Source organism: Corythoichthys intestinalis, chromosome 21 (genome assembly GCF_030265065.1).
Source record: "Corythoichthys intestinalis isolate RoL2023-P3 chromosome 21, ASM3026506v1, whole genome shotgun sequence".
NCBI classification, from domain to species: Eukaryota; Metazoa; Chordata; class Actinopteri; order Syngnathiformes; family Syngnathidae; genus Corythoichthys; species Corythoichthys intestinalis.
This window is the reverse complement of record NC_080415.1, coordinates 26528448-26551232: the sequence shown is the minus strand read 5'-3', so window position 1 is coordinate 26551232 and position 22785 is coordinate 26528448. Positions and strand designations below refer to the sequence as shown.

Sequence of the window (22785 nt, the reverse complement as noted above, 5' to 3'; positions counted from 1 at the left end):
TTTGGGTTAATAGGTAACACTTTCTTTGACAGCTGATGGGCATTAATCACATTATAAATTGTGTCATTAACTCCATTTATGTCCAGCTCGGATCTTTACATCCATTTAAAAGTGAGATGATTTGCCAGATGACACAAAATGACATCTGTCATAAGCATTCATTAACGCTATTGGCAGTGTCATGTCATAATTATGATGGATTTACTACAGTCTTATGGTGCCACTGTCAAATAAAGTGTTACCAAATACTATAACTAGCAATTAATGAAACAATCGGAACAGTAACTGAAGAAATAATTCGCCCAGAACATAAATTTTGATTGATATTTAAATCTGTAGCGCTGAATTGCATGTTAGGAGGCATGTTGGACAAGAACAGTGTTGACAGTAGGTGGCAGCAGAGGTTGACCGTCTCCCCTAAGGGAGCAGTGGTGGCCAAATGAAGCTTCCTGAAGCAATGATGATGGATGATGTTGTTACCGGTTAATTTCTTTGGTTTAAATATCCCATAATACAGTGAGAACAGCTGCGGCTTATAGTCCAGTGCGGTTTATCTATGTACAAATGCCACTTTCGTGCCAAATTTTGTGGGTCAATATATAGTGAGACGCATCTTATAGTCCGAAAATTAAGGTATTCTTAAAATGAATACATTTTTACTTTTCTAGTTTTAATAAAAAAAAAAAAAAAAAAAAAAAAAAAGGTAAATATATTTATTTATTTTTTTATTTATTTATTCAGTTATTTTATTTCATTGTTTTAATTATACTGCTATAGTTAATATTATACCGTTTTTATTAGGGCTGTCAAAATTATCGCGTTAACGGGCGGTAATTGTATTTTTTAAATTAATCACGTTAAAATATTTGACGCAATTAACGCACATGCCCCGCTCAAACAGATTAAAATGACAACAGTGTCATGTCGACTTGTGTTTTTTGTCTCCCTCTGCTGGCGCTTGGGTGCGACTGATTTTATGCACCATGAGCATTGTGTAATTATTGACATCAACAATGGCCAGCTACTAGTTTATTTTTTGATTGAAAATTTTACACATTTTATTCAAACGAAAACATTAAGAGGGGTTTTAATATAAAATTACTATAACTTGTACTCAAATTTATCTTTTAAGAACTACAAGTCATTCTATCAGTGGATCCCTTTAACAGAAAGAATGTCAATAATGTTAATGCCATCTTGTGGATTTATTTTTATAACAAACAAATACAGTACTTATGTACAGTATGTTGAATGTATATCCGTCTTCTTTGTGTCTTCTTTCCATTCCAACAATAATTCACAGAAAAATATGGCATATTTTATAGATGGTTTGAATTGCAATTAATTATGATTAATTTTTAAACCGTGATTAACTCGATTAAAAATTTTAATCGTTTGACATTCCTAGTTTTTATATAATACCTGTACTATAATTATCTAAATATGACTGTAATATTATTTCTTTAAACATAGAATTACGTTCTAAATTTTATGTTAATGAGAAACATGAAGTCGAAGCACATAATTTAACGTCAAGGACCACACGAAATGACGTGACGAGCCAGATCCGGCCCCGAGCCTTGAGTTTGCCACCTGTGCATGGATGTCAGTGAGACACACACACGACGAATGGAGATGTATGAAATATTCAGTGGAGGCACATAGGTGGCATTTGATGTGCCACTACAAAAAAAAACATTTATTAAAGGTGTTATTTTTTTTTTAAATTAAAATATTTCTTTAAAAAGTAGACAAAAAAATCTGATTAAAAAACAGATTTTTCACATACAGAAATAAATCCTCACAGTAATCCCTCTACACACACGATCAATTATACAATAGCTATTTAAAAAGACAGTTAGAAACCACCAAATCCCTATGAATGAAAATCTCCTTAGTATGAAATACACCCACGTCGTCTGAGTGAAATGCATCAATGTTAACCACACGCGAGCATGCAAGCTGTACATTGAACAGACAACGCCAGAGCGGCGCGAAGGAAAAAGACGCGCACGGCACACCAATTTGCTCTTTGAAGAAAAAAAGAAAGAAAAAGAGACGGCCTGTGAGAAGCGTCATCTACCTCTCCCCTCTCTCCATTGTCCTCTCTTCACATCCATAGCCAGCCAATGAAGGAGGAAACAGCCGCTACCTGTAAATGAACCACACTCTCCCGTTTCTGGGGCCCGGTGACGGCCGCCGAGGAGAGAGGGAGAGGGCGAGAGAGCGGACTCTCTCGCCGCATCCCTCCATTCCCTTCCTCTTCCTCTCTCATCCTCCTCTGCCCTCCCTCCCTCTCTCGCTCACTCACTCACTCCCGGGCAACCACAGAGAGAGGAGGAGGAGCGAGCAGGTTTGGGAAGCCCTCAGAGATTTTGTTCCGTGTTTTACTGCTGTGCGATATGGAGGAAAAAAATCTCTTATCACGATATGGCCCATTTATTTTATCACCGTATCGATATATTTTTAGTTATTTGTTGAAAAATTACAACATTATGACAGCTTTCACCCCAGTCACTTTTATTTTTGAGTTGTCACAAATATTAATTATATCAAGTAGTGCTGCAACCTAAAACCGTCCAGTATAAGAGGAGCAGAACAGTAGCATACTTCATTTTTTTGCTCAAATGTCAGGATATCTAATTACAGTGCCTTGCAAAAGTATTCGGCCCCCTTGAATCTTGCAACCTTTCGCCACATTTCAGGCTTCAAACATAAAGATATGAAATTTAATTTTTTTGTCAAGAATCAACAACAAGTGGGACACAATCGTGAAGTGGAACAACATTTATTGGATAATTTAAACTTTTTTAACAAATAAAAAACTGAAAAGTGGGGCGTGCAATATTATTCGGCCCCTTTACTTTCAGTGCAGCAAACTCACTCCAGAAGTTCAGTGAGGATCTCTGAATGATCCAATGTTGTCCTAAATGACCGATGATGATAAATAGAATCCACCTGTGTGTAATCAAGTCTCCGTATAAATGCACCTGCTCTGTGATAATAGTCTCAGGGTTCTGTTTAAAGTGCAGAGAGCATTATGAAAACCAAGGAACACACCAGGCAGGTCCGAGATACTGTTGTGGAGAAGTTTAAAGCCGGATTTGGATACAAAAAGATTTCCCAAGCTTTAAACATCTCAAGGAGCACTGTGCAAGCCATCATATTGAAATGGAAGGAGCATCAGACCACTGCAAATCTACCAAGACCCGGCCGTCCTTCCAAACTTTCTTCTCAAACAAGGAGAAAACCGATCAGAGATGCAGCCAAGAGGCCCATGATCACTCTGGATGAACTGCAGAGATCTACAGCTGAGGTGGGAGAGTCTGTCCATAGGACAACAATCAGTCGTACACTGCACAAATCTGGCCTTTATGGAAGAGTGGCAAGAAGAAAGCCATTTCTCAAAGATATCCATAAAAAGTCTCGTTTAAAGTTTGCCACAAGCCACCTGGGAGACACACCAAACATGTGGAAGAAGGTGCTCTGGTCAGATGAAACCAAAATTGAACTTTTTGGCCACAATGCAAAACGATATGTTTGGCGTAAAAGCAACACAGCTCATCACCCTGAACACACCATCCCCACTGTCAAACATGGTGGTGGCAGCATCATGGTTTGGGCCTGCTTTTCTTCAGCAGGGACAGGGAAGATGGTTAAAATTGACGGGAAGATGGATGCAGCCAAATACAGGAACATTCTGGAAGAAAACCTGTTGGTATCTGCACAAGACCTGAGACTGGGACGGAGATTTATCTTCCAACAGGACAATGATCCAAAACATAAAGCCAAATCTACAGTGGAATGGTTAAAAAATAAACGTATCCAGGTGTTAGAATGGCCAAGTCAAAGACCAGACCTGAATCCAATCGAGAATCTGTGGAAAGAGCTGAAGACTGCTGTTCACAAACACTCTCCATCCAACCTCACTGAGCTCGAGCTGTTTTGCAAGGAAGAATGGGCAAGAATGTCAGTCTCTCGATGTGCCAAACTGATAGAAACATACCCCAAGCGACTTGCAGCTGTAATTGGAGCAAAAGGTGGCGCTACAAAGTATTAACGCAAGGGGGCCGAATAATATTGCACGCCCCACTTTTTAGTTTTTTATTTGTTGAAAAAGTTTAAATTATTCAATAAATTTTGTTCCACTTCACGATTGTGTCCCACTTGTTGTTGATTCTTGACAAAAAAATTAAAATTTTATATCTTTATGTTTGAAGCCTGAAATGTGGCGAAAGGTTGCAAGGTTCAAGGGGGCCGAATACTTTTGCAAGGCACTGTAGATTTGTGTCTTTATTATTCAATCAAAAACATAAGTTGCTTCAATTAAAAAACATAGTTGCTTCAATCAAAATATATATTTTCAACCAAAAAAAAGTCGCTTTAATTAAAAAGAAAAAAAAAAGTGTTTGAATGCAAAAATACTCAAAAACTGAAAAAAAATGCATGTGTAAGCGATTTTTCTTTGATTATTTATTTATTTATTTTTTGGACTGAAGTTTTTTTGATTGAAGCAACTTTTGGATTGACGTAATGTTGGTTTGTGTTTGGGCCACAATTTGGCTAGGACATTTTTCTCTTTATTATTCAATCAAAAAATAAGTTGCTTCAAAAAAATATATATTAAAAAAAATAAAAATAAAAATCACTTCAATCAAAAAAAGGAAAAATTTCAATCATTGAAAAAAAGTTTTTGAATGCGAAAAAATATTTGAGATTGAAAAATTTGCATTTCAACACGTAATTTTTCACTGAAAAATTTTTCTTTGATTGAAGGACATTTGTGTTGCTTCAATCCCCAAAAAAAATTCAAAGAAAAAAATAAATTTTTAAAATATTTTTTTTGTCTAATATATGTTTTTTTTAAATTAAATGCAAAGCGAATGACTGTCGAAGGTGCTCCATTTTTTTTCCCGACCTATTATAAAAATGTGTTGTTTTTTTTTTGTTCATTTCATTCATTTTTGTCAATGACATTTTTCGGCCACCAGAGGGAGCCTGGCCCCCCCCTTAAAATCCGCTTCTTTTTTAAGTAACTTTCAAATAGCTGTTCACTGTGGCGACTACTGTTCCTGAATGGGTTGAAGTTATCATGTTGAACGGATAACACATTTAGAATGATGAATGTCTTAAAAGTGACGTTTTTCCACTACTTTACGACATTTCAGCTCACTAGCAGAAATATCCAAATGGCTTTCCATAAGCGGCTACACTTGAGACAATAGAGGACTTTGACAAAGCGAGCCTGTGTTTGTGATTGCAAGGGGGCGATGATAAACAAGCTCGCATGCGCAAATGTGCGCTCTCGATCCCTGGCCAATCACAGATTGGCTCACAGCTGATTACCAGCCCAGACTTCCACACGCACACCTGCCAATTTGAGCTTTTCCTCATTCCACACTTCTCGCTGCTACACCGAAACATGTCACCACGTTGGGAATGGAGGGCCCCGTTAGCGTAAAAGAGACTGTAAAATCCCAGAGTAGGCTCTGCTCGCTAGCTCAGGGACACAACTATCGCTCAGCCTGTTCATGACTCATCATCAGCGACATGATGTATTTACTCACAAAGACATATTCATGCGCACAACGACTCAAAGCAAAACATGCACAGCCTTATGTAAAAGAAAAAAAAAAAACAACTGCCTAGCAATTTGACATGGCTTGTTAGGCTAATTATTTCACAACATCTGATCTGACATCTGACACCTGGCAGCTACTTTGATAGTATTGAAATTCCATTACTGTACAGAAACCCTTCACCAGAACATACAGTTCCCATATTTTATAGTAGGTACAGTGAAATTTCAGTGAGCTGACACTTACTACTACATTTGAGAACATGTTCAATGCATAAAAAAGCTAAGATTGGAATTCACCAAACTGCATGTTGACAGGTCGCAAGGAGGAATCTTACCTGGGACCGTCGTTGCTGTCATAGGCGCCGACGGTGACGTTCCGGAAAAGCTTCCTCTTGGATTTTCCGGTCCGCGTCTCTGCACAGTAAAAACATAAGCGACTTTTTTGTGTTCACAGTGGTTCTTAAGTATTATACAGCAATTACGACCACAGAGAATATTATGGTCTCCATGTACCATCATCAGGGTCAACATTAACACATTGGCTGTCTTTGACGGCTCTAGGCGTCCAAGGAGAGTATTATTGTAAAAATTCCTTTTTTTAAATAATTGTTTTGCAGTTCTCCCCAAAAATATTTTCTTTAATTTTTGACTTTTTTTTTTTTTTTAAATATATTTTTGGGGATTTTCCTTTTTTTTTCGCCATTTTTCAATTGAATTGTTTATACATATACAGTGGTACCTCTACATACGAAGTTAATTTGTTCCAGGACCTTGTAAGTCGAAATGGTCGAATGTCGAGCAGGATTTTCCCATAAGAATACCCATAATTTCCCGAATATAAGGCGCACCCGTGTATAATGTGCACCCCAAATTTACTTGTAAAATCTAGGGGAAATTATTGTACCCGTTTATAACGTGCACCCTAATTCTAGCACCAATAAATAGAAGAATACAAGAAAGCAGAGCTCGTGTACAGATATGCAAATGTCATTTTAATGACTGGTGAAACACAGCACAAGCATAGCACATTGGTAGTTCAAAACATTACCATAAACTGACAATATTTACGGTAATAATATGATTTGACAACTTCTCCAACTTACCAGAATCTAGGAGAAAACAAAACAGATGTGACTTTTCTTTTAAAGGCTGCTGTATAACTTGCTTGTTTCATCAAAATGAATAAATGTTTCTTCCATGGATTGATACGGTTAAATGAAAGTGAGAACGTAAGTGGGAAATCCATGAGAGCTCATCGCTGTCAACACGACAGTAACAATAGGAAATATTGTTATTTGGGTTTGAGTTTCCCGAGGGACAGATATAGTTGACGGACACAGGAAGTCTGTGTTGTGTTATGTTTGTTATGGTCCGAGTTGCGGAGCTGCAACAAACATTGACTCAAATGAGTTCAAGAAACTAAATTCTGTGCTTTATGAAGAGTGAAAAAAGCAGAATTTAACACAGACGAAATAATTCGACCGATTACAGTGAAGTATTACCGAAACAAAATGGTGACGTCACGTACCGTAATGATCGGCAACGGGTCGCCGCATACGTTTCTTCAACACAACGTGGCCATGTCAATAAAAAAATCGATTATATATATATATTTCTGTCTCCATTCATGTACCCGTTTATAATGCGCACCATGATTTTACAAGTTGATTTTGGGGGGGAAAAAAGTGCGTTATATTCTGGAAATTACGGTACATTATAATTCCATTAATTCATTCCACAGCCCAAAAACCTACACTAAATCTTGAATAAATACTGCTAGTACCATTACAAATGGCAATTTCACATAGCAAAACGAATTAATTATAAATAAAAATTAGAATAATAATATACTTGTGTACCTGAACGCACGGCGTGGCTGATGTGACAGAGTGAGAGAGGTGCGGTAGAGATTATATTTTCTCTTTTAATGTCCTGTTGTTGTTGCTGTCAACTGCAGCGGACAGTAGGCGTGCTGTGTTGTACAAGTTCTGAAATAAATTATTAAAAACATGACGAAGCTGCGAATTTCGTTGGCGATGTTAACACAATAATAATAGCGTACCGCATGAATGCTATTTTTAGACTGTGACGTCGCATCGTAAAGCAGAAGTGGGACATTATATATTTAAAAAACGAACATGCCGATCAAGCGCTGCTGATATGGAACTTATAGAAACGACTCTAGACATTACGACATATGAAGAATGTTTTCTTCATACGTTTCCCGAAACCAAAAACTTGGAGGAAAAAGGTGAAGAATAGCTCAACCTGCGCGGACATTTAACACCAGTAAGGTGAAGCCATTCACATTTCTTACGCAGTAAACATTTTGTTGGGGAGCATGGCCCTTCAGAGGATGAAGAGGTAAGCCATTTTGAAATTTTTTACTTATTTCTTAGCATGGCGTTTTGCCGTGCTGCTTCTGTCTGACATTGAATGGCCTGAAAAAATTAAAATGGTATCTGACTGCCACTGTTACCTTTTCTGTTGTTAAAAACAACTTCAATAAGGGGGAAGTGTACATAAATTATAGAATTAAGATTTTTTTAATAATGAAAAAATTCGTTCGTTGGCTGTCAACGAATAGCATTTGCAATTGCTACACAAAAATAGCAATGTAAATTGCCCAAAAGAACAGTCAGAGATGTAAGACAACCAGAGGATATAATATATAAAGAAAGACAGGGCATATGGTGGTAAAGGACAGATTGTTGAAACAGGAGAATGTCATTGTCAGTGGCATAGGAAAAGGCATCGATAAAAAAGCGAAGGCTAAGCTTAGGTTGGCTTGTTTCTTTTTTCCACGACACTCAAGCCATCTCTTTAACTGAACATTTGTACGTTCTTACACATCTTTACCAGTGAATTTCGCAGCAGGGACATTATTACATTCATTTACTATTGGGGACAAACGGAAGCATGCCCCTCACTTAGCAACAGTTGCTAACGTCATGAATATTAATGAGCGGAAGTGACATGTTGCTTGCGGTACGCCATTGCCACCTCGTCTTATAAAGACTAGCGAACAGAGGTCGGAGGAGGGCCATCGAGATCGTAGACATTCTAAGGCCGTATTGTCGAAACTACGGCGCTGTCATAAATCTTCATATTCCGAACGTTTTTGGATGCAGAAACAAATGGCGAGTGAAATTTTACGTTGGATGTCGAAAAGATCGTATGTCGAAGCAATCATATGTTGAGGTACCACTGTGTACCTCATATATATATATATATATATATATATATATATATATATATATTAGGGCTGTCAAAATTATCACGTTAACGGGCGGTAATTGATTTTTTAAATTAATCCCATTAAAATATTTGACGCAATTAAAGCACATGCCGGGCTCAGAGAGATTTGAATGACAGTACAGTGAACTGCCCACTTGTTAATTGTGTTTTATGGAGTTTTGCTGCCCTCTGCTGGCGCTTGGGTGCGACTGATTTTACGGGTTTCAGCACCCATGAACATTGTGTAAGTAATTATTGACATCAACAATGGCGGGCTACTAGTTTATTTTTTGATTGAAAATTTTACAAATTTTATTAAAACGAAAACATTAAGAGGGGTTTTAATATAAAATTTCTATAACTTGTACTAACATTTATCTTTTAAGAACTACAAGTCTTTCTATCCATGGATCGCTTTAACAGAATGTTAATAATGTTAATGCCATCTTGTTGATTTATTGTTATAATAAACAAATACAGTCCTTATGTACCAGATGTTGAATGTATATATCCATCTTGTGTCTTGTCTTTCCATTCCAACAATAATTTACAGAAAAATATGGCATATTTTATAGATGGTTTGAATTGCGATTAATTACGATTAATTAATTTTAAAGCTGTAATTAACTCGATTAAAAATTTTAATCGTTTGACAGCCCTAATATATATATACACTGTATATAAAATGTATAAATTCAGGCATTAAGGAGTTTTAAACAAAATTTTAATATATATACATTTTTCAAACCAATATTGTTCAACATTTTTAGGGAGGATTCACTAATTTAACAGTTTATTAGTTTACCTTTTTTTTCGTAGTATTTTTTTTTTTTTTCGTAGTATTTTTTTTTTTTTTTATCGTTTAATGTCTGGGAACCAATTTGTTGCTCTTTACCAACACATATCCCAAAAATTGTGGGACTTGAAAAAAAAAAAAAAGGGTTCTAACCTATTAACTCATTTGCTACCATTAGTTCATTCTCTCCTCCACCAGAACGGATTGGACATCTTGCGCAGTCAATGGTACTGAAAGAGCACGAAAATCCATGGTCCATGACGGACTGAATGACGTAAGTCAAAATGAATTGGACCTTCTAGCACCATCATTTCAGTCTCCAACATGAGGCCATCATTAAAGTGAGTTCAAGGACAATTCTACCCTGGAGGACCATGTGACCTAAATTTGCAACTTATGGAATCTATAGGCTCTATGTACAATTATTTCCAAATTCATCGCATAGTATATGCAGAAAGTTTGTGCATATCACCTGGTCGATTGTCCTTGCTGGGAGGTGCCACTTCCTCCACGCAGTCAGCGGGGAACCAACCAGTGCGACCTTTCACCGTTCCTTCCCAGTAGCCTCCTTCTCCCACACTTAGTACTGTCAAGGGACAAAAATGTGCCCTAAATTCACGATTTAAGAATTTTCTTAATACTTAATAACCTTTCACATTTTAAAGTCAACTAAAAATCTGTCAGTTTGGTGGTTATTAATTAAGAAAATGTTCACATTCTAGTTAATACTTTGTCTAAATTTGTTTTTTAATTCCGTAAAATCTGTTTGCCAGCAATCTGTTTTTGTTGTTGTTGTTGTTATACAAAATCCTTGCATTTCTTGTTCAGTTCGCCCAAAACTTTCACTAAATTCACATTCCTCACTATAACAAACACTTAAAATCTCTCGGTTTGATTGTATTTCTTTGTACAAAATCAGCTAAATTAATTTTTTTATATTTTCTAAATTCACATGTTCCACTTTGTAAAGTCACATCAAAATCTGTCAGTCATCTGTTTTTCTTTAAAATCCTATCAATGTCAAACTACCATTTTGTTTCAAAATCTCACTGAATTCCTCGACCTTAAATCACGTAAAATCTTCATTTTTGGTATAAAATCTTACAAGTTCCCACTTTACGTTTTATAGATTTTTTTCTTATTTTAGTTCCAAGTTCGACTTTGCCAAGTCATGTAAAATCTGTCAACTTGAAGGTCATTGTTTTTCACGAAAAATCCTTACAATTTCCTGTACACTATTTGTACAAAAATCACCACAAAGAAATCCCATCTTCTTTATGGTTTCGGCTTATTCTTTCTGCAGTATGGAATTAAACCTTTCATGCACGAATTATGATGATTTAAAAAATGTTATTATAACATTTATACATAACAGGGGTCTCAAACTTGCAGCCCAGGGGCCAATTGCGGCCCACGGGACAATATTTTGCACCCTTCATTTGACATCCAATTGTAGTATTAGTGTTGCCTGCAGATATTTTATAATCAGCAGTAAAAAAAATATATATATATAAATAATTGTAAATGAAATGAATGGATTAAGCAAAGGATCCGTTTTGAAAAAAGAAATCTACAGTATATGTATATTAATTAGTATTTTTTTAAATGTAAACAAAAAAAGCCATGAATTATTAAAAAAAACAAAAAACGTGTATACATAATTCAAAATCAATCACCCTAATTTTTGCACTATAAGGCCCACCTGACTATAAGGCGCCACCCACCAAATCTGGCACGAAAAGGGCATTTGTTCAGAGATAAGCCGCACTGGACTATAAGCCGTAGCTGTCCTCACTGTATTATGGGATGTTTACACCAAAACATATTAACCAGTTACAGTTCGATTGACAGCGGCATCATACGACTGTCCTAAGACCAAATGAACCACCATGAAGCTATGAACCAAATGGCTGCAAATCTTCCTTGCTTCAAGAAGCTTCATTTGGCCATCGCTGCTCCCTTGGGATAGACAGTCAACCTCTGCTGCCACCTGCTGTCAACACTGTTGTTGTCCAACATGCCTCCTAGCATGCATTGCACCGCTACAGATGCAAATAACAATCAAAATTCATGTTCTGTGCTAATTATTTTTTTCAGGTACTTTTTCAGTTGTTTCATTAATTGGTAGTTATGGTATTATTATTATATATTATTTATTTGACAGTGGCGCCATAAGGCTGTCACTAGATAAGATAATTATGACATTACACTGTCATGAGCATTAGTGAATGTTTTTAACAGATGTCATTTAGTGCTATCTGGCAAATTATTTCACATTTGAATGGATGTAAAAGATCCAAGATTGACATAAATGGAGTTAGTGACACAATTTGCCAGATAACGTAAGCATTCAGCATTCATGGGAGTGTCATGTCATAATTATGACAGTCTTATGATGCCGCTGACAAATAAAGTGCTACCTATTAACCGATATAAATCAATAAATAAGCCGCACTGGACTATAAACCGCAGGATTCAAAATGACGGAAAAAAGGGGCGGCTTATAGTCCGAAATTTATGGTAATATTAATTCAAAAAAATGTATAAAAAAAATAATCAAACAAATTGTTTTAAGTTGACATAAATGAATTCAAAAAACAAATCTTGTGACCTCAAATACTGTAACTTAACTTTTTGACGTTCAAACGATGGATTGGACGTCTATTGCCGTCAATAGGTGTTTTCTATGTCAATTTCTCTCTTTTACTAACTACCACAACATGTGCACTGTGGCCTGGGGTGCAAGTGAATGAGTAAAGCTAGTGATAGCTTTTGAAAACTGTCCCTGAAAGTTAAATTCCAACACTTTTGCACTCAAAGTGATTGAGTGCTTCTTTCCTCTGTCAGATGTGAGTAAGCCATTACTCCTGGATGAGTGCACGATGGCTTCCTCTCACCTTTAACTTTGTCCCCTTTGTTGAGTGACAGCTGCCTCTCTCCACTGGCAACGTGCGCCCTCGTGGCCACGTACACTCTCCCCGGCACTGCGCTGTACATTCGCTTCATTTGACCTCCCCCGCCGCCCGAAGGGGTCGCCCTGCGGACACGGGCCCAAACGATGAGACGGACTCTCGAGATGCGACAATGTGACATTCCGGCGGTTATAATTAGTGGGAAAATGTAGTGGAAGTGGGGCAAGTAACGCTCAGCAGGGTTTATAAATGGAAGCAGAAGGACCTGATTAGATAGAGAAGAGAAGCCTGGGGTCTCCGGGGGGCTCCTTACCCCTGCCTGCCTCGCGGCTGCCGGTGCCGCTCCTCCGTGTCGCTCTGGCCTCCTCTTCCTCGTGACGGAGAACGGGTGCGGTTGCGAGGGCTACTGGAGCTGCGGAAGCCCACCGAGGACCTGCGCTGGCCCTAAACAAGTACAGATGTTTCAAATAGGAGTGAAGATTGTATGAATCGCACTGTAGAAGTAGTAAAAATCATGGTCCATGACGGACTAAGTCATGAGAAGTTAAAATGGATTGGATGTCTACAGTAGTTATCAAAGGGAGCTACAGTATTACTGTCCATCGCTAACATTTATAGTATTGTAAAGGTGTCAAATATGTCTGGAGCCGCAAAAATTAATAATAAATAATAGGGCTGTCAAACGATTAAAGTTTTTAATCGAGTTAATTACAGCTTCAAAATTAATTAATCGTAATTAATCGCAATTAAAACCATCTATAAAATATGCCATATTTTTCTGTAAATTATTGTTGGAATGGAAAGATAAGACACAAGACAGATATATACATTCAATGTACGGTACATAAGTACTGTATTTGTTTATTATAACAATAAATCAACAAGATGGCATTAACATTATTAACATTCTGTTAAAGCAATCCATGGATAGATATACTTGTAGTTCTTAAAAGATAATGTTAGTACAAGTTATACAAATTTCATATTAAAACCCCTCTTAATATTTTCGTTTTAATCAAATTTGTAAAATTTTCAATCAAAAAATAAACTAGTAGCTCGCCATTGTTCATGTCATTAATTACACAATGCTCATGGGTGCTGAAACCCGTAAAATCAGTCGCACCCAAGCGCCAGCAGAGGGCGACAAAACACAAAAAAACACAAATAACAAGTGAACATTACACTGTGCTGTCATTTTAATCTGTTTGAGCGGGGCATGTGCGTTAAATGTGTCAAATATTTTAACGTGATTAATTAAAAAAATTAATTAACGCCCGTTAACGCGATAATTTTGACAGCCCCAATAAATAATAATAATACATTGTATTTATAACGCACTTTACATTTGAAAAACAAATCTCAAAGTGCACATTGCCATGTAAAAAAAATAAAATAAAAATGAAAAGACTAAGAATAAAAGAGTAAAAGCAAAAAACACAGAAAAAATCAGATACAAATCAGATAAAAGTAAGATAGTCAGATAAAATTAGCTAGAGTAAGCTTTTTGAAAAAGGTAAGCTTTTAGTCCTTTTTTAGATGAATCCACTGTTTGCGGGGCAGAAAAAATTGAAAGCCTTATAATGAAGGCAACACATGCTGTACGAATATTAGCCAACTATCAAAGTGACTAAATTGCCTACAAATACAGCCTTCACGATTACTGTATTTTCCGCACTATAAGGCACACCTGAAACGTTCAATTTCATCAAAGGCCGATAGTGCGCCTTATAATCCAATGTGCCTTATATATTGATCAATATTAGTTAATCATGCCATGACATTCCGTTTAGCTCAGCTCCATCTTGTGGATGCGTAACTCAACGCCAATCACTACTACAACTACTACTGCGCCTTATAATGCAGTGTGCCCTATACATGAAAACGGTTTTAAAATAGGCCACACATTGAAGGTGCGATGTGCCTTATAGTGCGGAAAATATGGTAAATATTTATTTTCTCTGTAGTGAATGACAAACCCTGTGACTATTCTGTTGTACGATGCCACCTCAAGTTTAACTTAATTACAATATTAATGAATTAGGAGAATGGTTGTGGCATGTTTTTCCTCCTACAGAAACCATATTAAAACTAAAAATATAATACCCTCCCCCTTCTTTTACCATTTTCAAACTTTTTTGAAAAAGTTGCAGGGAGCCCCTAGGGTAGCGCTAAAGAGTCGCATGCGGTTCTAGAGGCGCGGGTTGCTGACCCCCATCCATGACGGACAGTTTCTCCATGGTGGCCAAATTATTTTCAGAGTTTAGATAAGGACATGAACTTAATTAATTTTTTTACATTGGTATTAATTACAGGTAGTCTCCGGGTTACAATGTACATGACGTAAGTGATATCAACTTCACGTCACCAGAGTCTCGTTTAATTCTTTTTATTTTTAAAAAATGTAATAATGACTTTTGTTTGGTGATGCATGCTTTTATTTCGGCGCAGGAAGTGTAGAGCAGGTAGTACTTCTGCACGCGAGTAAGAGTGCATACAAACACAAAGAAGAACGTATTTGCGCCAACGAAGAAGAGCGTACGCGCACACACGAAAAAGCAAGTCGCGCAGCCGAGTGAGAGAGAGGGCAAAGATGACAGCTGGAAGCCTGCACGCACATTTGTTGCTTGTGAAGCATCCACATAAGAATACTTCTATATAAAACCTTTTGTACTGTTTATTATGAGCTTTCAACTGTGGTCAAATACTTGAAGAGAGTTTATGTGATTGTTTCTGATGATGTGCGGACGCTAACAGATACATGCTAATCATTTGTGTAGATTGTTATTGCCGTATCAGCAGCTAGTTATGAACGGAAATTTGAATTGCTGTTGTTGAGGATGATACTGATTTAATTTCATTTTTATTTTAGTTTCATTCTGCAAGTGTTGATTTCATGAGCAGCTGAATATTGTGTACCGCACGCACGTCTGACATTTAGGAGCGTAGCTCGCCCGTCTAGCTAGGACTTAGCTCCAACATCTTGGCGAGGGCAGTACAATGACGTATAATACATGTTCTTGGAGAGTTATTTTGAGATTTAGGGGGAATCTAGGGTTAATTCCGACCTACACGGAGATTTTGGTTACGTCGCAAGCGTAGAAATGGAACTTGTTCGTAATCCGGGGACTACCTGCATATTGTTTCTAAATATGGTAAATGAATTAACACTTGTATAGCGCTTTTCTACCTTCAAGGCACTTAAAGTGTTTTTACAGTAGTAGCACTCAAAGCACTTTTTATAATAGTTACATTTAGAATATTTGATTAAAATTAACATATAATAATAAATCAAATTAAAACCTGTTTAATTCAATTTTTTTTAATCTGAGTGTTTTGCAACAGCAAAATCTTATGTTGTCAACAATAAATAAATAAATATCATTATTTCAAATTATTAAATATATTATATACTTTATAAATGTATGAAAATGTTTATTTAGTCTTTATTTCAAAGAATACATTAAGAATAATCAAATTTAATAATATAACATACATATTAACAATTATAACAACAATAATAATAATTAAATAAAAACAATCTAATATGGAAAAATGATAATTAAAAAAAAAAAAAAAAAAACAATAACAATAAAAATATAGAATGAGGCTCCATAATCCTGAAAATCAATTTGTCTCTTTGTATGTGTCTGTTGAATGTGCTAAACTTTTGTCCTGAATTATTTGTCAACACTTAATAAATATATTTTTTATTCCAAAAAATAATACATGATAAGACATTTAATATATTAGCATTTAATAAAATCAAAATAATAAAATCATAACCAAAAATAAAAACCTTTCCAATTTGTTTAATAATCTTAATAAATCGCAAATCAGGCATTAAAATCCTGAAAAACAATCGGGTACACCCGATTTTGGGACAACCAGACATTAAAGACTCTTGTCTACCTGAGATGGGTTGGGAGATGTTGCAGCCTTGTTAGGAAGCGCCACTGGATCAGAATTTGTCATGGTGTTGTCACTGTTAGCCCGGAGTAACGGGTGAGGATGGAGTGAAGGAAGAGGCAGAGTATGGACGCTTTCTCTTCTCTTGGGGACGTATTTTGGCGACTCCAAAAAAGGAACTAATAAGAAAATGTCACGGATTGAAACTCAGATAAGAACATTAACAGTGAAAAAGAAAAACTTAAAAACTTACCTATATCTGAATCTTGGTGATTTTTAATTATTTCCCCAAGTTCAAAGTGACCCGACATGACAGCCAGCTAAAAAAATGAGACAATATGTATCAACAAGGATCACTTTCTGTTAAAATCGATTAGACGTCCATCACTGTCAATGACAGCCTATGAGTGAAACATTATTGTAGATTATTACATTAATTTATACATTATATATATGGCGGAAAACACAGACAAGGCTGAAAAAGCAGTTTCTGCAACCACTCTTTAAAATAAACTGCTGTATTTTAAGCCAAAAGAACTACAGTGGTACCTCTACATACGAATTTAATTCGTTCCAGGACCTTGTTTGTAAGTCGAAATGGTCGTATGTCGAGCAGGATTTTCCCATAGGAATACATTATAATTCCATTAATTCGTTCCAAAGCCTAAAAACATACACTAAATTCTTAATAAATACTGCTGGCACTGTTACAAATGGCAATTAAACATAGAAAAACAAATAAGTTATAAATAAATAATTCAGAATAATATAATAATAAGAAGAATAATTAATAATTATTCCTGTAAATAATGTAACGAATCGGATTCTAATATGGCGGACACTTTTTACTGTCCCTGAACGCACCGCGAAGGTGACGTCTCAGTGAGATAGGTCGGTGCGGTAGAGATAATACTTTCGTTTTCTTGAGAGCGGTCAACTGCTTAAGACAATGGGCGTTTTGTGTTGGATAAGTTCTTAAATAAATGATAAAAACGTGACGAAGCTGGCGATTTCCTTGGCAATGTTACCACAATAATAATTGTCACCTTAACTTATAAATAGTGGCGAACGGTGGTCGGAAGAGGACCATGGAGCTGTATTGTTGAGCCAGTTCAGGGACGCGCACCCCAAGCTCATATTTTTCTATAACTTGCATCTTCATTTCAAAGGTAAGCATCACTTTTTTCCTTGTTTCTCCAACTGTATCAACTTTTTTTGAAAACTGTGTTGATTTCTCACACAAGAAAATCCACCGTGCGTTCGTTTGCAGTGCTGTCATGTCGTCGTATTTCGAGCAACTCGTCGGATGTAGAAACAAATGGCGGCTCAAATTTTACGTCGGATGTCGAAAAGATCGTGTGTCGAAGTGATCGTATGTAGAGGTACCACTGTATTGTGTTTGATAGAACAATGTGTATATGCTGCCACAGCAGTTTCATGGCGCATTAAGACCCCGAAGTATTTTTACAGTTTTACCCTGGAGACCCCCATTTACAGACTCCGTGCAACCACTTTTGTTTTAACCCAGCTATAAAGAGAAGGTAAGTAATTATTATTCATTATTCGAAAAGTCGATCAATTTTAGCTTACAGTAGATTCATTAATTGATGTCTAACATTTAGTTAAAAAAAAAAAAACGACTATGAAATTATTCACTCGCATATTTTAAACTTTTAAACAAATTACGTCACAACGAAAGAAATTGTGTCTGGATATAATAGGTCACGGTTATCTACCTCATAACTATCGCTTGTTTTTTTGTTTTTTTGTTACTGTCGCATTTTCCCCGATATTTTAGATGATAAATCATCGAGCCAAACTAAGAAATTTTTTTTTTTAAATTTTCAAAAACGTTTGAAAGGGTAAATATTTGAAAAAGAACATCTCGACCACTCCTCGATGTCTACGATTTCTGCATCGCAACCCTTGTTATAATATCGTGTTTCACCCATAAAATCCCCAAAAGTTCCGGCTGTGGCCATTCACAGCTATGTCTTGATGATCGAAATAAGGTAAGTACGCGATAATATCTCGTTAAAATCATGGTGTCTTTAATTATGCTCTCTCATGCTCTCACCTCGAGTTAGGGTGTAGGGGTTTAATTTTTTTATTTATTTTTTTCTCAAAATTTTTCTTCCCCCCAGAAATTAAAATTTCAAGCTTTCCAATGATGTACCACACATGCATATCGGACAAATTTGAAAATTGGAGGTTCAGAGCGGAACAGACCAGTCACCTTAGTGTTTTCTGCCATATGTATATAATGTGTTAATTTACGTTAAAGGGAACCACGGATAGAAAGACTTGTATTTCTTAAAAAATAAAAGTTATTATCAGTTAAAAGGATTTGATAGTAAAACCCCTCTTGATGATTTTTGTTTTTATACAATTGGTAAAATTAGTTTAACTTGTAGGTTGCCATTGTTGTTGACGTCGCAGAGCAGTGACGTCACTGGGTTACACTGCTGGGCTTCCAGAGTATGACTCTAGCAACATAAACATGTAATCTGTTTTGCCCTTTCAATTTGAGCCCGAAAGGAACATTAATGAGCATGACAGCACTGTCGATATTTCACAAAATGAGCAGCAAAAGCAAAATGAACGGGAAAGACGGGAGGAGATGAGAGTACAACCAAACTGGTGTTCTGCCAAAATGTGCTACACCGGCAAAACAGCTTACAAGAGGCGAATTTGACACCCAAAGTAATACCGTGTGCTTTCAGCTTGTTTTGTTGAGATGCGTACAGACAGAACATACTAAAGATGCCTTAAGAAAATACTTAAACGTAGTAATATCAAATAAGGGTGTTTTAAATACGCTACGTGACTAATGTGGTGAACAGATCAACAATATGCTTTAAAAGCTACCACAAGAAAACACAATTCTTAAAAGTATGAGAAGGAAACACATGCAAAATGTATTTTGAGGCAATGAAAAGGTAATATAACACACAATAAAAACACAAATAGTAAGTACTTGCTGCCGTGCGCATGTGTTGGACGTCTCGCCGCTTAGGAAGGAATTGCAGAACACCGGTAGTGTTCATCTAGTGACAGTGACAAACTACGTCATCACTCCGAGCGTCCATTGCACGCATAAAACATGGCGCCCTCCGTAGGTCAAAATATATACTAAATATTAGATTTCTAAATCAATGGCAATATTTTACGTGTTTCTAATACCATATTTTAGAAAAAGAGAAAAATTGTGGCTTATTAGAGCCTACAAGTCTTTAGGTCCAAGGTTCCCTGTAATATATACTTTTTAAAATAACTGTGCTAATTACTACTTGCAAATTCATTGTTATACAGAATGTGATTAATCACAATTTAAATTAGTAACCATTGCCCAATCTTAATACATTATATACATATGGCAAAGTTATGCAATTTAAAAACAGTTGGGTTAGCTACAAAATCTTACCTGAAAAGGTGTCTGACCATGTTTGTTTTTTGCTTCCCTGTTTGCCCCCCTGTACAAAAGAACCCGAACACAGCTTTCCTAGTAACAAAAACAACATGTGGAAAACGAGAATCAGCCTTCATTTACTGATTTTCATATTCGGGGTATTCATTCTACTTGCTTTGTTGTACAGGGCCGAAATGTGAAGTGCGGTATTCCCCGAGGCGTTCCGAGAGGATGCGTCCGCTCCGTAAAACAGCAGATGCTCCAAATGTTGAGCGAAACCATTCTGGCAAGCCTTAGAAATTATTTTAGAAGAATTCGGATTAAATGTAAAACTGCAATGATGTCAAACTCATGCGCCAGGGGACAGATTGCGGCCCGCTGCGTTATTTTGTGGGGCCAATCAATGAATCAATGAAAATAAATAAATAAATAAATATGAATGAATGAATAATAGTAATAATAAATTAAAATAGGAATATTTACAAATTCCCTCTCCCCTTTTTCCCTTTTTTGTTTTATTTTTCAAGTTAAAAAAATACATTAATTAAATATAAATATGAATGTATTACAATTAGTGCTGCAACAATTAATCGATTAACTCGAGTATTCGATTAGAAAAAAATATTTGAATTAAATTTTGTTGCTTCGAGTATTCGTTTAAAGTGTCATTGTAATGGTTTATTTTGAAAGTGTTTGCATTGAGTTTTATTGATTAGGGTGGATACAGTGCTCTCTGCTCTGCCTCTTTTCACATGGCTGAATCCAAATGCTCCCTGTTAAGATCAACATAAGTTTTTGTTTGAGTTCATGTTTTTTTTAATGCATTCACAATTTAGTTTATAGGTATATTTAGCCGTTTTTTTTTTTTGTGGGAATATGTGCCTAAACCATTTGTTAAGAGCATTGTAAAAAAAAAAAAAAAAAAAAAAAAAAAAAAAAAAAAAAAAAAACCCTAGGATTTTATAGCATTTAAGCTAGCGGACTTTTTCTTTGTAAGTTAGCCAATTGTTCTATAACATTTGAGGCTCAGCTCAGGTATTTTAATTTTTCATGTTCCTTATCCGATTACTCGATTATTCGAACTAAATAGTCCATCGATTAATCGACTACTAAAATATTCGATAGCTGCAGCCTTAATTACAATATATGAAAATGTTAAATAGCGTAAATAAAATTTCCCCCCAAAAATACCAGTAAATATAAATAATAAAACAAAAGACAATATTTAGTGGTATATATCATTTAAAAAAATAATTTCAACAAAAAAATGTAAATAGATTAAAAACAAATATGAAAGATGTATACAGTATAAAACTTTTTTTTTAATTAATTAAAAGAGACAAGACAATATTTAATGGTATTTATCATTTAAAAATAATTTAATTACAAATGTAATGAGATTAAAAAGAAATATAATAATAAACATAATATTTGGTTTAAGGGGCTAGTAAGCAAAAAAAAAAAAAAAAAAAAAATCAATAAAAAGAAGATTTACTGCACTTTCCTTTTTTTAATTGAATAAAAACAAGGGAATGTTTACTCTTCTTTTAATTAAACAATATAGGCACTCGTGAATTAAAAATCTAAATAACTATAAGGACTATTTATTTGATTTTTAAAAAATTGAATCGACTATCAAAATAGTTAGCAATTGATTTGATTGTGGATGAGTTGTAGATTCATCGTGGCCACCCTGGTTTGCAGACTACAATGTGGCCCGCGACAATGAGTTTGACACCCCTGAAATAGAGCTTTCAGCCGTCTGCGAGGTTTCCTCATATTTTCCTCACGGTGCAAACCAAAATAAAAAACCATGACAACCAGCTCCACACACATCATTTCTACGCATTAGCTGTAATTAGCAGCAGATGAGTCATGTGTTGAACAGCAAACAAGTATTATATAGTGCGTGAGCCTTGAAAAGCTCCTCTGAATGATGAGATGATGCTATACCTTATGTATTTCTTCCATTCCAAACTCCTCTTCGTCTCTATGCTATTGAGAGGAAGGAGAGATGATGGAAAGATGAGTGCATGAAGGGCAAGAGAGTGGTGGAAATGAAGCAACTGCAAATGTGCTGGAGTACAGCTACATGAATATTTATCTCGACATTTAGCTTACTTTCTCATAATAGGCTTCCCCCCCCCCCAAACTACACAATGTAAAAAAAAGAGGTTTTAAAAATTTTCCGTCCAATATAGAAAAGGTCAAACAAGACGCGTCCAAACACCAATGAAATCATTTATGTACAGTATCTTTAAATATATATTAGCGGAGCAATGATTGTCCAAATTATCAGATATTCCAGTGTCAATAAAATAATAACAATACAACTTAATTCTTAATTATAATTATCTAAAAAAAATACAACTTAAGTGTTATTGTGCAATGTTATGCACGTATCTTATAGTGATATACAGTGCCTCGCAAAAGTATTCGGCCCCATTGAATCTTGCAACCTTTCGCCACATTTCAGGCTTCAAACATAAAGATATGAAATTTAATTTTTTTATCAAGAATCAACAACAAGTGGGACACAATCGTGAAGTGGAACAACATTTATTGGATAATTTAAACATTTTTAACAAATAAAAAACTGAAAAGTGGGGCGTGCAATATTATTCGGCCCCTTTACTTTCAGTGCAGCAAACTCACTCCAGAAGTTCAGTGAGGATCTCTGAATGATCCAATGTTGTCCTAAATGACCAATGATGATAAATAGAATCCACCTGTGTGTAATCAAGTCTCCGTATAAATGCACCTGCTCTGTGATAGTCTCAGGGTTCTGTTTAAAGTGCAGAGAGCATTATGAAAACCAAGGAACACACCAGGCAGGTCCGAGATACTGTTGTGGAGAAGTTTAAAGCCGGATTTGGATACAAAAAGATTTCCCAAGCTTTAAACATCTCAAGGAGCACTGTGCAAACCATCCATCCATCCATCC

The 22785-nt window shown here is 35.9% G+C and overlaps 1 protein-coding gene across 1 annotated transcript in view; it reads right to left on the bottom strand.

Annotated features, from left to right (window-relative positions):
* LOC130909456 (SH3 and multiple ankyrin repeat domains protein 1-like) overlaps positions 1 to 22785 on the bottom strand; it is a 113490-nt gene that overhangs the window by 59609 nt on the left and 31096 nt on the right. Inside the window, exons 8-16 of the mRNA XM_057825967.1 lie at positions 21795 to 21836; positions 20017 to 20133; positions 19857 to 19934; positions 16686 to 16752; positions 16436 to 16611; positions 12840 to 12970; positions 12512 to 12651; positions 10087 to 10200; positions 5917 to 5995 (exon numbers count right to left, since the gene is read on the bottom strand). Of these exons, the coding sequence (XP_057681950.1) occupies positions 5917 to 5995; positions 10087 to 10200; positions 12512 to 12651; positions 12840 to 12970; positions 16436 to 16611; positions 16686 to 16752; positions 19857 to 19934; positions 20017 to 20133; positions 21795 to 21836 (944 nt within the window). The remainder of the gene's footprint in view (positions 1 to 5916; positions 5996 to 10086; positions 10201 to 12511; positions 12652 to 12839; positions 12971 to 16435; positions 16612 to 16685; positions 16753 to 19856; positions 19935 to 20016; positions 20134 to 21794; positions 21837 to 22785) is intronic.